Source organism: Leuresthes tenuis, unplaced genomic scaffold, assembly GCF_036924035.1.
Source record: "Leuresthes tenuis unplaced genomic scaffold, fLeuTen1.0.hap1 SCAF_18, whole genome shotgun sequence".
NCBI classification, from domain to species: Eukaryota; Metazoa; Chordata; class Actinopteri; order Atheriniformes; family Atherinopsidae; genus Leuresthes; species Leuresthes tenuis.
Window position 1 is genome coordinate 13,956,635 of NW_027325372.1, and position 15,185 is coordinate 13,971,819.

Here is a 15,185-nt window from a genome sequence, read left to right on the forward strand (position 1 = left end):
CAACCCAACATCTTCACAAAACATTGGAGTTTTCCCATTTTCATCTGATTAGCTTTTTTTGCCACCTCTCTGCCACAATAAACATGGCTTCCCTCCTGTTTGGAACCACATATTGCCAAACTCCTCTCCGCCCATCTGGACTTTTGTGGTCGTGGTCCTAGTGGAGTTCGACTTGTTTTGTGTGGATGGAGGCAGGTTTGGGAGCATATTTAAGTATATATTTAAGCAAGCTTCCTTGCTCTTAACTTACGACATCCATCTGTTGGGTAAAAAAATAAAAGTTTATTCATTTACTTCCTTTAGAAAGAGATGTCGGTGATGGTTGCGACTTTGTTGGGACCAAGCTGGGACACACCAGTTTGAAATATTTCCTCAGTTTAGATTTATCTTAAGTTTTGGCCAAACTGAACGGCGCTGTAAATATGCCACACTAATCCACTGCTATAAAGAAAAGAAGGAAACTGAAAAAATATGGGCTGTGGAACATTTTAAAATCTATTCTTTCATGCTTTCACCACTCAGTCAACCCTACAGTATCCGCATATTTTCACTAAGTGTCCTGCATTTGATCACCACGGCCAGATGAATGGCTGTGAGCTGCCATCAAAGGTGGTAGTCTGACCATCAGGAGTAATTTAGTGTCCAGTTGTGCAAAACGACACTGCAGAGCTGGGGAATTAAACCATGAGTCCTTTGATTGTTTCATGATCTGCTCAGCCCTCTGAACCACAGCTGCCTGACTTATATCAGTTATTTCTTTTTGTTTTTCAGCTATCCGGAAGTATTCTTTAACAAGATAAATACGTTTCTTCTTCCTGGTTTCTAAACTAAATGGAAAAATTGGGGGTTTAGCTGAAGTATAGCCTTTTTTTCTTGAGAATATGATAAGCAGACCGTCTGAGTTTAGTTGTTTTTTGAGATGACGTACATGTGAATGGAAGTTTGTGCCGAATGGCGGACTTTTATCTCTTGTAATCACATAAATACACAACAAACCCAGGAAGCAGAAATAAACAACAGAAAATGAGCTCTGTAAATATAGCTTAGAAGCTGGGGGGAGGATAGAAAAACCCCACAACCATAGGAATGATGGATTTCATAAGTACTGCTTTTAGAGAATCCCTTTTCCGTGGGGTCAAAGGTCACATGAAATATAAAGATCACAATAAAACCCATACAGCTGTGGTTCCGCAGCTGTAAATTCTTGGAAGATAAGACTCCCCACAGAAGCAAAGTGCTAGAGGCGGAGAAATCATAAACAGTAGATAAACAGACCCACGTTGGGGTCAGAGGTGCCAGCACTTTAACATCTGAGTCCTGGTTTTAGATGCACTTTTTACAAGCTACACATGTCTAGTAGCATGGCGGTAATAGCCATCACATGTATGTGTTAAATCCAATTCTTTCCAACCACAGCAAGAGCCTTGCCTTTAGGGTGAGGTCAGAAAGACATTGATAGAGGAGGAATTTGTGAGAATCTGTGAAGTGGTGAGAAACTGTTGCTTCATTGCTCAGTGCTCCTCCACTCACACAAAGAGCGGAAAGCTTGTAATTTTTTTTTAATTTCCAAATTTTTTACAAACACATCCTTTGACTCCAGGCTAAAGAGGACGAAGCGAGATTTAAAGATTTCATGACCAGGATTTCAACCTGCACGGCCTGCTCAGCATACATGGATTATTACTCCAGATGTCTTTACCCAGCCCATAAAAATATCTTCATTCACAGGATATAATTAAACATTTACTGCCTGCTGCCGAGTCTCCCTATCATATTTTCATAAGAGAGACTTAATAAAAGCATTTGTGGTCATTTCGCTGTGGCAAAATCGTCTCCGGCAGAGAAATCTTGCTTGGGGGAGTCTGCGCACACACCCCTGCATACACACCAAAACCACAGCAAAGGCTCCTCGCGCACATCTGTTCGCCAGAGATAGAGCACTATCAGTCCAGAATGTCATTAACTAGCACTGCTGTAGATATACGTTCGCTGAGTTGTGCCATATGAGCCTGTCCTATCACATCCAAAGTATGGAGATCCTATGTGTATGCACAGACTCAGACATAAATGAATTTATACTTTGTGTGCAAAAATGTGACTTAATTCCCTGGTTCATGGACTCGTCTGTCAAGAGGGCGCAGAGGGCTGCTACCATGAGGAAAACCCCCCCACATGAGCTCAACATCATGATCATTAATGAAATGACCAGCAGGGGTTTAGATGGTTCTATGAGACATACTGGAGTCAATGGGTAAATTAGATCTGGAACAAATGCATTTGAACACTGCATCATCAGGCGTCAAACATTTCAAATTCAAAACACCAGCACTGCCATCTACAGGCTGAGAGGAGATACAACACTTTCAAGACATGCCTGGACACCAGGTTTTGGCTCCAACACCTTTAAAATGAAGCTGTCTCATCATCACAGGGAGAGCATTTCACTTGTTATGATATGCAAATAAAACCCAAAGATCATGATTTATATGATCTGAACTATCCAACTATAACAACTTATAAATCAGTTCAGATTTGCTGTGTCCCATCAGGCTACTACATCAAATTATTATTTTTTTATTACTGATCAAATGTTTTGGTACATTTTTCCAGTTTTTATGTACGTTCGAGCATCTAAGTCGCCAAAAACGCATACATCAAATCAATCCCATATAAAACAAAGCTTTTCAGAGATTAAGACGTGGCATAACTACGTTTATAAAAAGGCAACAATACGTACAGATGCCAAAAAAACTTTTAGCGATAAACCTACAAACCTTTTTTTCTGTTCTCTGATGCATTTAAGGTCAATAAGGGACTGAGGTAGTGTCGTCAAATATTTATCTCGGACTGGTTAGGAACAAACAGATAAGTGAGAAAGGACAGACTGGTTTGTTAGGCTTATGTTTGCTCCTAATACGAGAAGAAAATAACTAGATTGTAGACTCTATATAACAGAAGACCGGCATAGTCTTCACACTCGATGATATCTTGCTGGTTTGGTGTGAACTGAACAAGGAATAAAAGAAAACATAAGTACTCGAACAAAAACTGTAAATGGAAGAAGGGATTAGTTGGAAAAAAACTCCAAGGCTTTCTTCATTGCTGTAGGAAAGCTGGAAGTCAGTCAACTTAACTGGACCTGAAGCAACTACATTTCGATATAAACTGGAAAAAGTTTTAGCAAACTTTAGACCGCTCAAGTGTATAACAAAAGTATGTAATGTGAAATTAGAACACTCTCTCTTACTCACTCTACTGCTTTATGTGTGTAAATAATAGTAATTAGATTCAGATTAATTGACATAGTGGAATTTATTCCAAGTGAATCCCAAAGTAATTATTTTATAAAAGCAATAAAACTTTACAAACCATCTCAAAAAGCATGAAGAATTTTTTTTGTTTGTTTTTTTTAAAGCCAATAAACCACCAAAAGAAGCACCATGTATAAATTATGATTTACTTTATGTTTGCAACACATAATCAATGAGTTATAAACTGTACAGCTTTTATATTTAAAGCAGTTTAACTGTGACTGCTCTACCTCAGTCCTCAGGCTGAATTTAAGGCTGCTTTTAGTCCAGCATGATGCTGGCTCAACAGACGGCAGAAATCTTTATGGGGGCAGCAGTCAGTCAGATTAAGAGCGGCTGCAGCAGCTTTTTCGCTCCCCCTCAGCCTCGCTGGCTGGTCCAATGGGGCTGGACAGGGTCACAGCGCTGATGGAGCCACGGGTCACCTCTCTGCTGGCCACTTTCCTATGGATGGCTGGAAAGAACAGAGACAAACATTTCAGGTCTGCACCCGACACTGTCAGTACACACAAATCAAAGTGAGGATGTGTGTCTTTGTTGCTTTTTACCCATAAGAACTTCGTTGAAAGCAGCTTCAACGTTTGTAGAGTCCAAAGCCGACGTCTCCATGTACATGAGCCCTTTTTTGTCTGAATTGGTAGAGATGCAAAGATCATAACCAACAAACACAGAGTTTTGCTCACATACATTGGATTATTTTCACAAAAATAATGGCAAGGATTTGAAATGTAAACGCATTCTACAACAAGAGTAGCTCATCCACCTGCAAAGGCTCTGGCCTCATCTGTGGGCACGGTCCTGAGGCTCTCCAGGTCTGACTTGTTTCCCACTAGCATCACTACCATGTGAGGATCTGCATGGTCATACAGCTCTTTCAGCCACCTCTCTGCACTTTCATAGGTCAGGTGCTTACTGATGTCAAACACCAACAGTGCTCCAACGGCTCCTCGGTAGTAGCTGAATCCACCAAACGACAAAAACCAAACAAACGAGTTAGATCTTGTTTTCAGATTGGGTGCAGTTATGATAATGTTTGATTAACGTGGAAGAGATACGACTTGATTACATGTACTGGAACATGTGTCACTAAAAACTGCCATTGAGTGTGAGCCAGTCATCTTGAGCTCATTCTCACTTCTTTTGAAAGCATTCGTGGTGTGTCAGAGTGTGTGTACCCACGCTGAGGTGATAGCCCTGTAGCGCTCCAGCCCTGCTGTGTCCCAGATTTGAGCTTTGATGGTGAAGTTGTCCAGCTGAACAGTCCTCGTGCTGAACTCGACGCCAATGGTGGTACGGCTGTCGTGATTGAATTCATTTTTCGTGAAGCGGGAGAGAAGGTTGCTCTTTCCCACACCAGACTCCCCTATCAAAACCACTAAGCAGACGAAGAAATCACATATGATTACATTTAAAGAGAACCTGTAAAAATGCAGAAATGTGAACGGGCTGAAATGGTAGCCAATCATATCTTTAATCTCATCTAACAAGTGCAGACTTTCTGTCACACAAGACACCAGACATCGTGACATCACACAAATATGGCAGACGCTCCCTGTGAATGACTTTACTTTGGAGCGGAAAATCAGCAGTGGTTTATTTTAATGAGGAAAATAAGGACACACACACGTTACACGTTCCAAGTCAACGGTAAGAATGTATGCGTCGCTAACGGGTCAAAGGTCAAATAGTTTGCAGCCTGCTGGTCAGGAAGCAGTCACTTCCTCCTTTCCTTGCTCCCTTTTTTTTTCCTTGAAAAATTACAGCAAGCAGCTACTATTATAGTTGCACTTGACAACTTCAACATGCACAAATACACAGTAGAAAAAAAACACCGCACCACGCTATCTCTTCCTTCACAACCACAGATAAGCATGACTCACCTTTAAAGACAAAATTGTACGAATCATCAGTCCCCATGCTGCATTCAGTGGCGACGGGTCTCTGTTCCACTTAATGAGTATCCTGAAGCCACTTTTGGAGCTTTTACCATGAGCAGAGAAAGCAATTATAGCCTCACTCCTCCAGTACAGAAAGAATGAAGGCGAGAATGGAGAGGAAAAAGAAAAAAAAAGAAAAAGAAAAAAAGACCTCCTTCTGTGTCCGTGAATAGGTGCAGCTCCTGATTGAGGGTAAACGGGAAGTGCCAGGAATCCCTGATAGCTCATCAGCTGACACCCAAAGGAGGGCCAGTGGAAGGAGAGCAGGTGGAACAGGTAGAACCACTCACAGGTGCAGGCTCCACCCTCTGCTACGCTCTTTTCACTCTGGGATTCTGATCATTTGTAAGACAAAGAGACCTCACCCAACAGGTAAATCTGTGCGCCGGAACATGTCGCCCTTTCACCACTAGTGTCATTTTACACCACTGGGGAGATGGCTTGAATTGATCCGATGTTCTAATTTTCAGCTTTAATTTTTTGACAGTTATGTCGTTCCAACACTTTGTGACACATAAGCAGTGCAAGAATTTCAAAGGTCAGGCTCACATTAAAAGGATCGAAGGCCGTCAGGAAACACTAATGATTTATAGTGACATGCCCTTCCTACAACTACTAACTGGCTTTGTTCAAAATGAACCGGTGTAATTATCTGACGGTGTTCCTGATAAGTATTTATGTACACAACAGAGTCAATATTCAGAGGCAGGTGTTTGAATTTTGCCAATTGCTGCGACTACTCTTTAGGACCAAAATAAAGACAATAGTCACTGAATAAAGGCAGATATGCAGATCTGCGTTAGTGCTTCTGTGTACAAACTTCACTCGTGTATAAAACTAAGATCTCCTGCTCTGTATTATTTGTTTATATCCATTTGCATTATATCCTGGAACAATTTGAGGAAAACACATGCCTAAATATGTTTGCACACAAATCCAAACTCTACTTGACATATTTTTCGAATATGAAACCCCCCCCCCCCAACAAAAAAACCACACCAAAAAGCACATTGATTGTTTTGTCTTTTTTTCTTTCCTTTTTACACAAAAAGAAGCAGAACCTTAAAACACAGTACATCGTTTAACCTTCACCTGAAACCATCGCCAGGCTGTAATCAAGTGACACGCTCTTGGTCCATTTTTAACCATGATTTATTACTTTTTTTTTAGTACAGTACTGTTAAAAGTTAGTTCCAACATTTTCAACTGGGAGATGGGTTTTTCTTTTCAGCTGAGGTCAACAGACAAAGCAAAGCTATTGAAGCAGTTGCCAAGGTTACCACAACTACAATGCTGAGAATTTCAAAAAGGAAAATAATAATAATAATAATAATAATAATAATAATAAAACAATCTAGACTTATGATTTAAGAAATGTATGATGTCACCATACCAGAATTGTTTTTAAAGCCTCCCCTTTTCTCATTATTTTACACATTTGATTTCCACATTAATGTGAAACAAATCATTCTCATCTCTAGGTACTAAATGCACCTCAAAAGAAAAAAAAAAGAACAAATAATCAGATTAAAATGAAAGGAAAGCTTGTTTGTATCATTCTTATTCATACTAACAGCAACCTCTGCTTCAGGGATGCTGCGATGTGAGACTCAATTATGGTTAAAGTCCTGTATGATGATGTGAGAAGTGGAGAGGGGAGGTGTCTAATTAACCCACTGAGTGTGGCTGTAGTTTGCTGACAATGCTCTCATAGGGCAGAGTGGGACAGCAGGTGTCTCAGAAGGAAAAAGACACTGTGCACTCGTGGGTGGGCACTTTGATCTGGAATGACAAATTACAACTTCAGGGAAGTGTGCAGGGTGTCATATCATTAGCCGCTTGCAATAAATAGTGGAAGCTGTTGGGCAAAAACAGCCGCGCGCGTGTGTGTGTAGACTCGATAACCCGGGAAAGGGGGAGGAATGAGGCTGAACATCTGTATGGACATGGAATCCTCCTGTTCACGTTCAGGATTACTTCCCGTCTACCAGGAAACTACCAAACTGTCTCACAGTAGCCATAAATGACAGAGCTAACTGCCAACCCCACCACACAAGGCTCAATCTGTATCACATAAACGTTTGCCTACAACGGTCTACTCCAAATTTATTTGAAAAAAAAAAAAAAAAAAAAACAGAAAAAAAAAAAAACAATGAATGAAGAAAACGGTTGGCAATCCCTCTCCAAGACAGGTTTTAGCTCCTTCTCTCTACATCAGAGAACCCTTCGAAGTGAGAGTGGTTCAGTCCGACTTAACAGCAGAATTCTGAGACAGACCTGGTAGGATGGTGCCAAAAAGAAAAATAAGGGGAAAAAGGGAATGATGTGAGAACAGATGAAGAGTGAGGGTCTTGCAGTTCCTGCCCAAGTGTCTTCTGTAATGTTTGGAACAATGCACTTAAATTTCTCTTGGTTTTCTGTCGATGCTGGGTGTGTTTATGAATTACTTATGTAATTATGAGCGTGTCTGTGTGTCAATATGTACTGTATGTCTTTACGAGGGCTGTGAGCCCAGCAGTCTCTCAATAGCGGCGTTGATGTCTCCTCCGGTAGCGATTAGGGCCTGCAGGTTGGCCTCGCGGTTGATGAAGCCCATGGCGTTAAGCTGGTCCAGCTGGGACTGGAACCGGACCTCTGGTGTCTGGGTCTGCGGGGAGAAAAGTAAGAGAGGCTCAAAGGGAAAAAAGACAAAGCATCATATAGGTTTCAATAATTCGAGTCCTGTGCATATAGGTGGATGTGTTACCGTTGCGCTTCCACCTCCTCCTCCACCTCCTCCAGCAAACATCTGGAGCATCTGTTGCATCAGCTGCTGCTGGGTGGTGTTTGTTCCAGCACTACTGGGAGGGGAGGCAGGGTTCTCTGTGGACATGCCCCCTCCTGTGGGTATGCCAGGAATCCCACCTGGCACCAAACTGGACCAAAAGGAAACGTGTTAAAATAAATCCTTCTATGAAAATGCAACGTGTGTGTGTGTGTGTGTGTGTGTGTGTATCCGTCTATGGAATCAGACCTGGGCATGAGGCCTGGGGCTTCTGTCTGCAGCGTCTGTAGACCCTGTTGGATCTGCATTAAAGCTTGCATGGCCCTGGGATTGGTCATCACGGACAGAGCCTCCGGGTTCTGCATCTGTAAGCCAACAGAAACAGGGCTCACAAACTAACCACAGAAAAGAAGCTTTAAGAAATACGGTATTTTCTTTATTAAAAGTATAAGGAGCCGTTTGACGTGTAACACAAACTAAATACATTCCCCCTTACAAAGCTGGGGTTTAAAAAAAAACAAAACAAACACGAGAAGCAGGTATGAAGCCTCTGTCGACATTTATCATGTGGACCCCACTGGAGGCTCAGTTGCAAGGTTTGACTGGTTCGAATCTGCTGGTCGCAGATTACCAATATTTGTCCAATCGTCCCGCCATAAACTGTAATGTGCTATTGGTCATCTACGACTGGCAGATTTTTAAAAAAACAATCTCATTAAACAAATTTAGGTTCAACTTGCTAACATGTAAAGGATGCCTCCAAGCAAAGCAAAGTCTCACTGAAAAGATTTGGCTCTCAATAAAAATAAATAAAAGTCAGAGACCAAATGACACGTGTCTTCACTAGTTGTTGTCTGATTAACGGCCGCTGAAAGAAATGTCGATTCATGAATCTCTTTTCATCTGTTTCATCAGGCACCGTACTCATCTACTTGAGGCAAGCAAAGGTGTCCATCAGCATTATATGTTTGCAATGAGGGCAAACTGAGGCGTTCAGGTCCACTGGTTTAGCCCGTTTAAAACGCAGAAAAAAGTGAAACTCTGTGATGACTGAAATAATCAATTATGCATTACAGAGATTCACAGACGGCTCTTTATGGAACACAAACGCCTAGATGCAAATAGATAAGAAGAGAATGGAATAGAATAATGCATTATTAATCCCCAAAGGGATATTATACTGATGCGGCATAATGAATGATTGATGATTTAGACAAAAATAAACAAATAAATAAAAAGAGAAAGACCAAGAAGACACGAAGAGCAATTGTTTAATGCCACTGTTATAGGCAGGAATGACCCAGAGGGGTCTGAAGCTGAAGAAGCCTCTGACTAAAGTCACTATCGTTTGATCACTATGTCGTGTAGAGGGTGTACATATATGTTCCATGAATAAGAAGCAATCACCAGTTGCTGGACTAATGGGGCCCATATGGACAATTTGATCAAATCACAAAACCTGGTCATTTCAGGTGTGGCTTTAGGACAGAAGCAAGCATAAGATGGTTGAACACTGAGGAAAGGACACTGTAAAAGTGGGCATTGTTTGTTAGTAATCTGTGTCTTTTTTTCCCCCCTCTCTTTCTATTTTTTTAGAGAAATCCAGAGCTGGGAATAAGACATGTGGACAAACATGTGGTACCTGCTGAAGGAAGACAGGCAGCTGAGATCTGAACTGTTCCTGCAGCTGTGGGTTTCCAGCAAACAATGGATTATTCATCAAAACCTGGGAGAGGAAAAAGCAGGGTTATTAGTAATTCCACGCAGGACTATGCTGTTTATGCACCAATATTGATATTTAAATTTCATTTGCTTTGGCATTTTGATGAAAAAAAAAAAGAAAAACTATTGTTGAAGCACAAAAACAACGGGACTCTGAAGAATTAGTGACCTTATCGCTTAGAAAGCGTTCCAGTGTAAACCAGTTCCAGCTCGAGTTTCTATTAACTCCGTAATAAACAGCAGATATTTCCTACAGAGCTGTGTATGCATGTGTGTAAATGCTGTTTTTTCCCTGTTCCTTACCTGGGAAGCTAACTCTGGGTTTTGAGACAGTGACTGCATCATGCTGCGCATGTAGGGAGCAGAGAGCATGTTCTGCATCAGCTGAGGGTTTTCTGAGATCTGTTGCAGTAGACTCTGCATGCCCGGACTGTTGAACATGCCTGACCAAAAAAAAAAAAAAAAAAAGAAAAGACGATGTACGCACAAGTTAATAAGAGTAACTGAATTATGTGCAAATACACAAAAGCCTACTCTAGCTTACCATTCCCCAGATTGCCAGGATTAATGCCAAGAGGGTTGGACACACTGGGGTTGGTGGTACCCCCCGTGGTACTAGTGCCTCCTGTGGTTCCCCCTCCACTCTCAGAGGGGTTCGAAGAATTTGGTGGTCCCCATGGGTTGGGCAGGGGCTCTCTGTTCTCTGTCCGCGAAGGCTGGACACCAGACTCAGAACCTCCTCCAAGAGCTGAGAATGGGTTGTTCCCAAACTACAAGGAAAGAGTTTGAACACATTTGGAAACACAGAAAAAGACCACATTTAGTTACACGTGCAAAACTGGCAAATGACACCACAACAAGGAACAGTACGCAACAACGGATTCAAAATGTAAACAATCTCTCCTGGATACCTGTTCCCTGGCAGCGCTGAACATGGGTTCCTGGATGTCTGTGTACATCCTCCTCAAGGCATTGTAACCTCCTGGGATGCTCTCCAAGTTGCTCAGAGCCCGGTCCTGGTTTCGCATCATTTCCTGCATCATAGCTGGGTTCCTGGCCAGCTCCATGGTCTGGGAGGCAAGATAAAAAGGGAAGAGGAAGTGTGTCTGTTGAGGTTTATTTCAAATACAGCAAGCCAAATCCTGAACGAACCACAGTGGGAACTCACTAAAATGATGTTTCTCTTAAATAGAGAATTGCCTTTCAGTCCCTCTTAATTTCTTTTACCTGTCGCATGAGCTCAGGGTTATTAAGCATGTGGGATATCTCCGGGTTGCGTTCCATCAGCTGTTGCATCTGAGGATTAGCCATGATCATCTGTCTCATCAGGTCAGGGTTGGACATCATGTTCTGCACCAGTGGGTTCTCCATAATCTGAGAAAGCATCTCCGGGTTTGACATGAGTTGCCTCTGCATCTGCTGCTGCAGTTCCATGAAGTTGGCCGAGCCCATGCCCATTCCAGCCAGACTAGCCAGGTCGCCAAAACCAGCTGAGGGAGGGTAGGTCGGTAAGTGGTTGTTAAACACACAATAATCCCTGAGTGTAAATGGTTTTAGAATGCAAGTAATTACACACAAATGGACTCACTCAAAATGTTGGGCGTCTGCGTGGATGGTGGTGCTGAGCCAGTAGAGCCAGTTGTGGAGGTGGGGTTGGTGCCCGGACTGGAGGCGGAGGTGCTGCCTGCCTGAGTGGAGGCTGAACTTGAGGCTGAGGTGCTACCGCCATCTCCTGACCTAAAGAGATTTATTTGTAGCCATGTGAAAAAGTGCTCATTTCAGTTCATACCATGTAAAGCAGTCCTAGTTCTGAACTAGACTTAAAACATGTTTTATGTGTTTCAACCGCCAAAGTTCTGGCTCCAGCACAAAAAAAATAGTTCTACGCTGGTACCAACTCTTTGCCAGGCGAGGGCAAAGAACTGCAAGCACTGGGGGGCGGGGTTAAGGAGACCAACCACACTACCTGAAACGGAGTGACCGCCATGTCTAATAATGCAGAGCCAGTGTAGCATGTAGTCTGCCTAATTCAATGGAGAGCAATCAAAAACTGAGTTTAAGCATGAATGTGGAAGCAGCAGTGGAACAACATGAGGTCTCATTATCCTGCTGTTTTATATGGTCATCTGTGAATGTAGCCCAGTGCGGCGAATAAAATGGCATTCACCATCACCATTTACAGCTAACAGTTTCGATAAAGTCAGCTCGTGTTCGTAGATTCTGCTCGAAACAGCGTACATGAATCCCATTTATATAGCCGTTCATAAATACCGGTTAGCATTTGGAAACATTGATCCGTGTTGCAGAGAGCAAAACCAACACAAACACCAACTGTTGTTTAAAAGCAGCATTTAAAATCTAAGCCGGGCATACTGAGACATTAGTTTAGAGCGGAAAACAAGGAAAACACTAATTTGTTAAACTTGTCTTAAACTGTTCTTCTCGACTGTGGAAAACCAACTTAGAACTGGCTCCAGCACCAGCAGTCAACCAGAACTGAAACTGCTTTGGTTGAAAAGGGGCAGCGATAAAGTCCTGCTCAACCAGCATGCTTTGTGTAAAACTGTAGCCTTACTTGTGTGCCGTCTTTATAACTAGATGAACTGTCAGGCCATCTTTGATGCCATGTTGGCTGAGACTGTCGCCATCTTTCAAGATCTTCCCGGCAAAAATCAGAACCAACTGGTCCTGTTTGGCTTTGAACCGCCTCGAGATCTCTTCTTTGAACTGTAAGACAGAAAATACGCACATTCAAATACAGATGCAAATAGAAACTGACACCAAAACACTGGGACTCTTTCCAAGGAAACAAAAAGCAACGGAGACTGGCTTGTTATGCAAGACTTTTTTCCTTTTAATCAACTGAAATTATATACTTATCAATGGCGTATAAATATTGAGCTCGTGTTTTATGCCTTTTCAGTAAATTTCAACATTATGTTTTTTCGTTTTCGTCCGTCGCTTATTTTTCCCGTACTCCTGCCATCTGTGCTACTTGAAGCTTGTTCCCGTATCTACGTGTGTTGCAGGTTTTTTTGCAGGGCCCAAACTGCGAGCCTGATCAAACTGTTACCTTGTTATAGTCTGGCTTTGTCTATTAACACTTATTTTCCTCCGTGCTACGCAGCACTGACACACAAAATAGGTAGACAAATGGGAAAGGATGCAACAATTTGAATAACATTCATGAAAGAAAAAAAAAAGAATATCAAATGAGCGGAGAGGATTTGGTGACATCTAGTGGTGAAGTTATAAAATGCATTCAAACCAAAGATCCTCCAATAACCCTTCCATGTCAGAGAAACCCTCAAATTAGCCAGTGTTGGGGCTGTCAATTAGTTTTTTCTGTAGAAACCAAGCAAAGAAGATTAAAGATATCAATTTTACAGAATTCTTAACCCTGATGAAAAGCTCATTATCGTTGTGAATATTTCAACACAACTCATACAGTTTAAAGAAGAGGTTATTATATCTCCCTTGTGCATGCTGCTCTAGCGGGGTTTTGTTTTGCTTCAATATTAAGACCGCACAGATTCCATTCCCACAAAAGTCCTTTTACTTATCCTATTAGCAGTGGCCCTGCACTAAATCTGCCAAATTACCATTAGTCTTTGACTCTGTTCCAACAGACAATTTTAGCCTTGATATCGTAAGTCACTCTTATTCGTGTCATTTACATACTTTGGATGCAAATAAGTTGAATTATTGCATAGTGCTAGCAAGAAGGTCTATGGCCTGAAACGTGTTAGACAGATTTGCTTCCACTGGCTTAATAGAAAAAAAAAGAAGCTAATATACTATGTACTATGGTGTAGTAGTTTAGGTTGCAGTGGGGTCATTCTGTATAAAACTAGTGTAATCATTAATGAATAATAAATATTTCTTATGTACAGCAGTGCCTACTTGCCAAGGAACAGCAGGTAAAAATTAGCCAGTAGCTAAATAAAGTGCAATCCATCTCTTTCAGTCTTAGATTAATATTTTTGTATGTGATCCTTGAAAAAATAAATGAGAAAAAAATTCTATTAACCCATTTCAGTGTGTGTGAGTGTGTGTATACCACCGAAGATAAGCAACTGCTTTGAAAAAGCTACCACTGAATTGGATAGTAATAAATGTGGAAAATTAGCCTTGTTCATGCCGGTTCTCAGCGGTCGGTTCATACCGCTACTTTTTCTATCTTAAGCTCAACAAATCCAAATCACTGACATATATAGAATTTGTGAAGCTGTGTATATAAAGAAAATACAAGTTCAAGGTTGGAATAACTAAAACGTGGAAAATAAACCATGAGATACATACAGTCACTTAGAATTTGTAAAAAAAAAAAGTAACCAGCCAACGCAAACAGAGCTAACTAAAACTCTGAGTTCAATCTGGTTACATAAATTGCGTTATGGTGTCATTGCAACACGTCACCTAGACGACTGTAGCCCTGAGAATACTAGAAATCCCCAAGAAAGCAGAATGACTCAGGGGCAGCAGTGAGAATGTTCTAGAGTGATAGCAAGCTTTGGCTTTTTTAAGCGGTTGAGATGAAATAGGAAACGAAAGCGATACAATACATCAACTGTCCGTAACCACTTCCATGGTTCTATCAGGTTATTATTTCTTGCTGCAATGATCACAGCGAGAACGTAACCGTCAGCTGACACTTGTTTGGCTACATAGTTGCTAACACTGGGTCGACTCGAATGCTGAGTTAGCTCACTAGCTACCCGCTGCCTGGCTAGCCGGTTAGCCATTTCAAATCTTAGAGCGGTCATATTTCTCTGTTTAATGTCAACAACGTTCATGTCGCCGACTAATTGTTAACCTAAGCAATATTTCTTCAATTACACACAACCTCTTTATCCCACACACTCCCAGTTAGCCGGTAAGAGTGGCGACAAATGCTAAAAGAGCTAACGAGTTAGCTTCCTAGCTGAAGTTGTGGGTAGGGGCATGACGTTGGAGCACGGCGATGAACAGCACGCGTCAGCTGAGAGATCGACAAACCTGAGTAACAGAGGCATCTTCTGCGATGGCGATTTCTTCCTTGTCTTTAGGGGTTTTCACTGTGACCTTAATAATAGTTCCCTCCGAGGCTTCAGGTTTATTATTGTTGTTGTTACCAGGATCTGCGGCGCCTTGGTCAGCCATCTTTACTCCGCCGATGGAAAAGCTCAGGTCTAGCGTCAGCTTCCGGGTCATAAGAGGTCAAACTTTTTTTTTACAAAACCAGCCTTGGGAGTACTTATATGACAACTGTAAGACATAATAAGTGGTTTATTTTGTGGGTTAATTTACGGTGTATTAAGTGATGATAAGTTAACTATCTTTTAAAATTTTGAAATCTGGTTGAACAAAAGACAAGTCGTGGTACATTTGTTCATAAAGCACAATTCAGCAACAAGGTGACTTAAACTCACCTTATAGAAAAAGGTCACTTATAGAATGCAATCAAACAAA

At 41.6% G+C, this 15,185-nt stretch overlaps 2 protein-coding genes across 3 annotated transcripts; both read right to left on the reverse strand.

Moving 5' to 3' along the window:
• Window positions 1-3,282: 3,282 nt before the first annotated feature.
• Window positions 3,283-5,382, reverse strand: LOC140275271 (ras-related protein Rab-25-like). Its single transcript, XM_072370700.1, has 5 exons — window positions 5,192-5,382; window positions 4,491-4,686; window positions 4,075-4,268; window positions 3,860-3,940; window positions 3,283-3,765 (listed from the first exon to the last, which is right to left on the reverse strand). The coding sequence occupies exons 1-5, from the start codon at window positions 5,226-5,228 to the stop codon at window positions 3,638-3,640; spliced, it is 636 nt and encodes a 211-aa protein (XP_072226801.1). The 5' UTR covers window positions 5,229-5,382; the 3' UTR covers window positions 3,283-3,637.
• An 880-nt stretch (window positions 5,383-6,262) lies between these two features.
• ubqln4 (ubiquilin 4) lies at window positions 6,263-14,907 on the reverse strand. Of its 2 annotated transcripts, XM_072370027.1 has the most exons (12): window positions 14,733-14,907; window positions 12,310-12,461; window positions 11,323-11,471; window positions 10,962-11,224; window positions 10,646-10,804; window positions 10,279-10,504; window positions 10,038-10,177; window positions 9,655-9,738; window positions 8,262-8,377; window positions 7,995-8,163; window positions 7,734-7,895; window positions 6,263-7,525 (listed from the first exon to the last, which is right to left on the reverse strand). In XM_072370027.1, exons 1-11 carry the CDS (start codon window positions 14,874-14,876, stop codon window positions 7,743-7,745), a joined length of 1,755 nt encoding a protein of 584 aa, XP_072226128.1. In that variant the 5' UTR covers window positions 14,877-14,907; the 3' UTR covers window positions 6,263-7,525; window positions 7,734-7,742. The 2 variants fall into 2 exon arrangements, with proteins under 2 accessions (XP_072226128.1, XP_072226127.1); XM_072370026.1 differs by having other exon boundaries at window positions 6,263-7,895.
• Between the last annotated feature and the right edge of the window lie 278 nt (window positions 14,908-15,185).

Excerpts from the sequence above, each read along its gene's own strand:
- ubqln4 (XM_072370027.1), bottom strand. The coding sequence starts at position 14,876 with ATGGCTGACCAAGGCGCCGCAGATCCTGGTAACAACAACAATAATAAA. Across the intron at positions 10,178-10,278 it reads TCCTGGCAATCTGGGGAATG|GCATGTTCAACAGTCCGGGC; the intron begins GTAAGCTAGAGT and ends TTTTTTGGTCAG. Across the intron at positions 9,739-10,037 it reads ACCCAGAGTTAGCTTCCCAG|GTTTTGATGAATAATCCATT; the intron begins GTAAGGAACAGG and ends TTCCTCTCCCAG.
- LOC140275271 (XM_072370700.1), bottom strand. The coding sequence starts at position 5,228 with ATGGGGACTGATGATTCGTACAATTTTGTCTTTAAAG. Across the intron at positions 3,941-4,074 it reads TGAGGCCAGAGCCTTTGCAG|ACAAAAAAGGGCTCATGTAC; the intron begins GTGGATGAGCTA and ends CTACCAATTCAG. Across the intron at positions 3,766-3,859 it reads TTTCAACGAAGTTCTTATGG|CCATCCATAGGAAAGTGGCC; the intron begins GTAAAAAGCAAC and ends TGTTCTTTCCAG.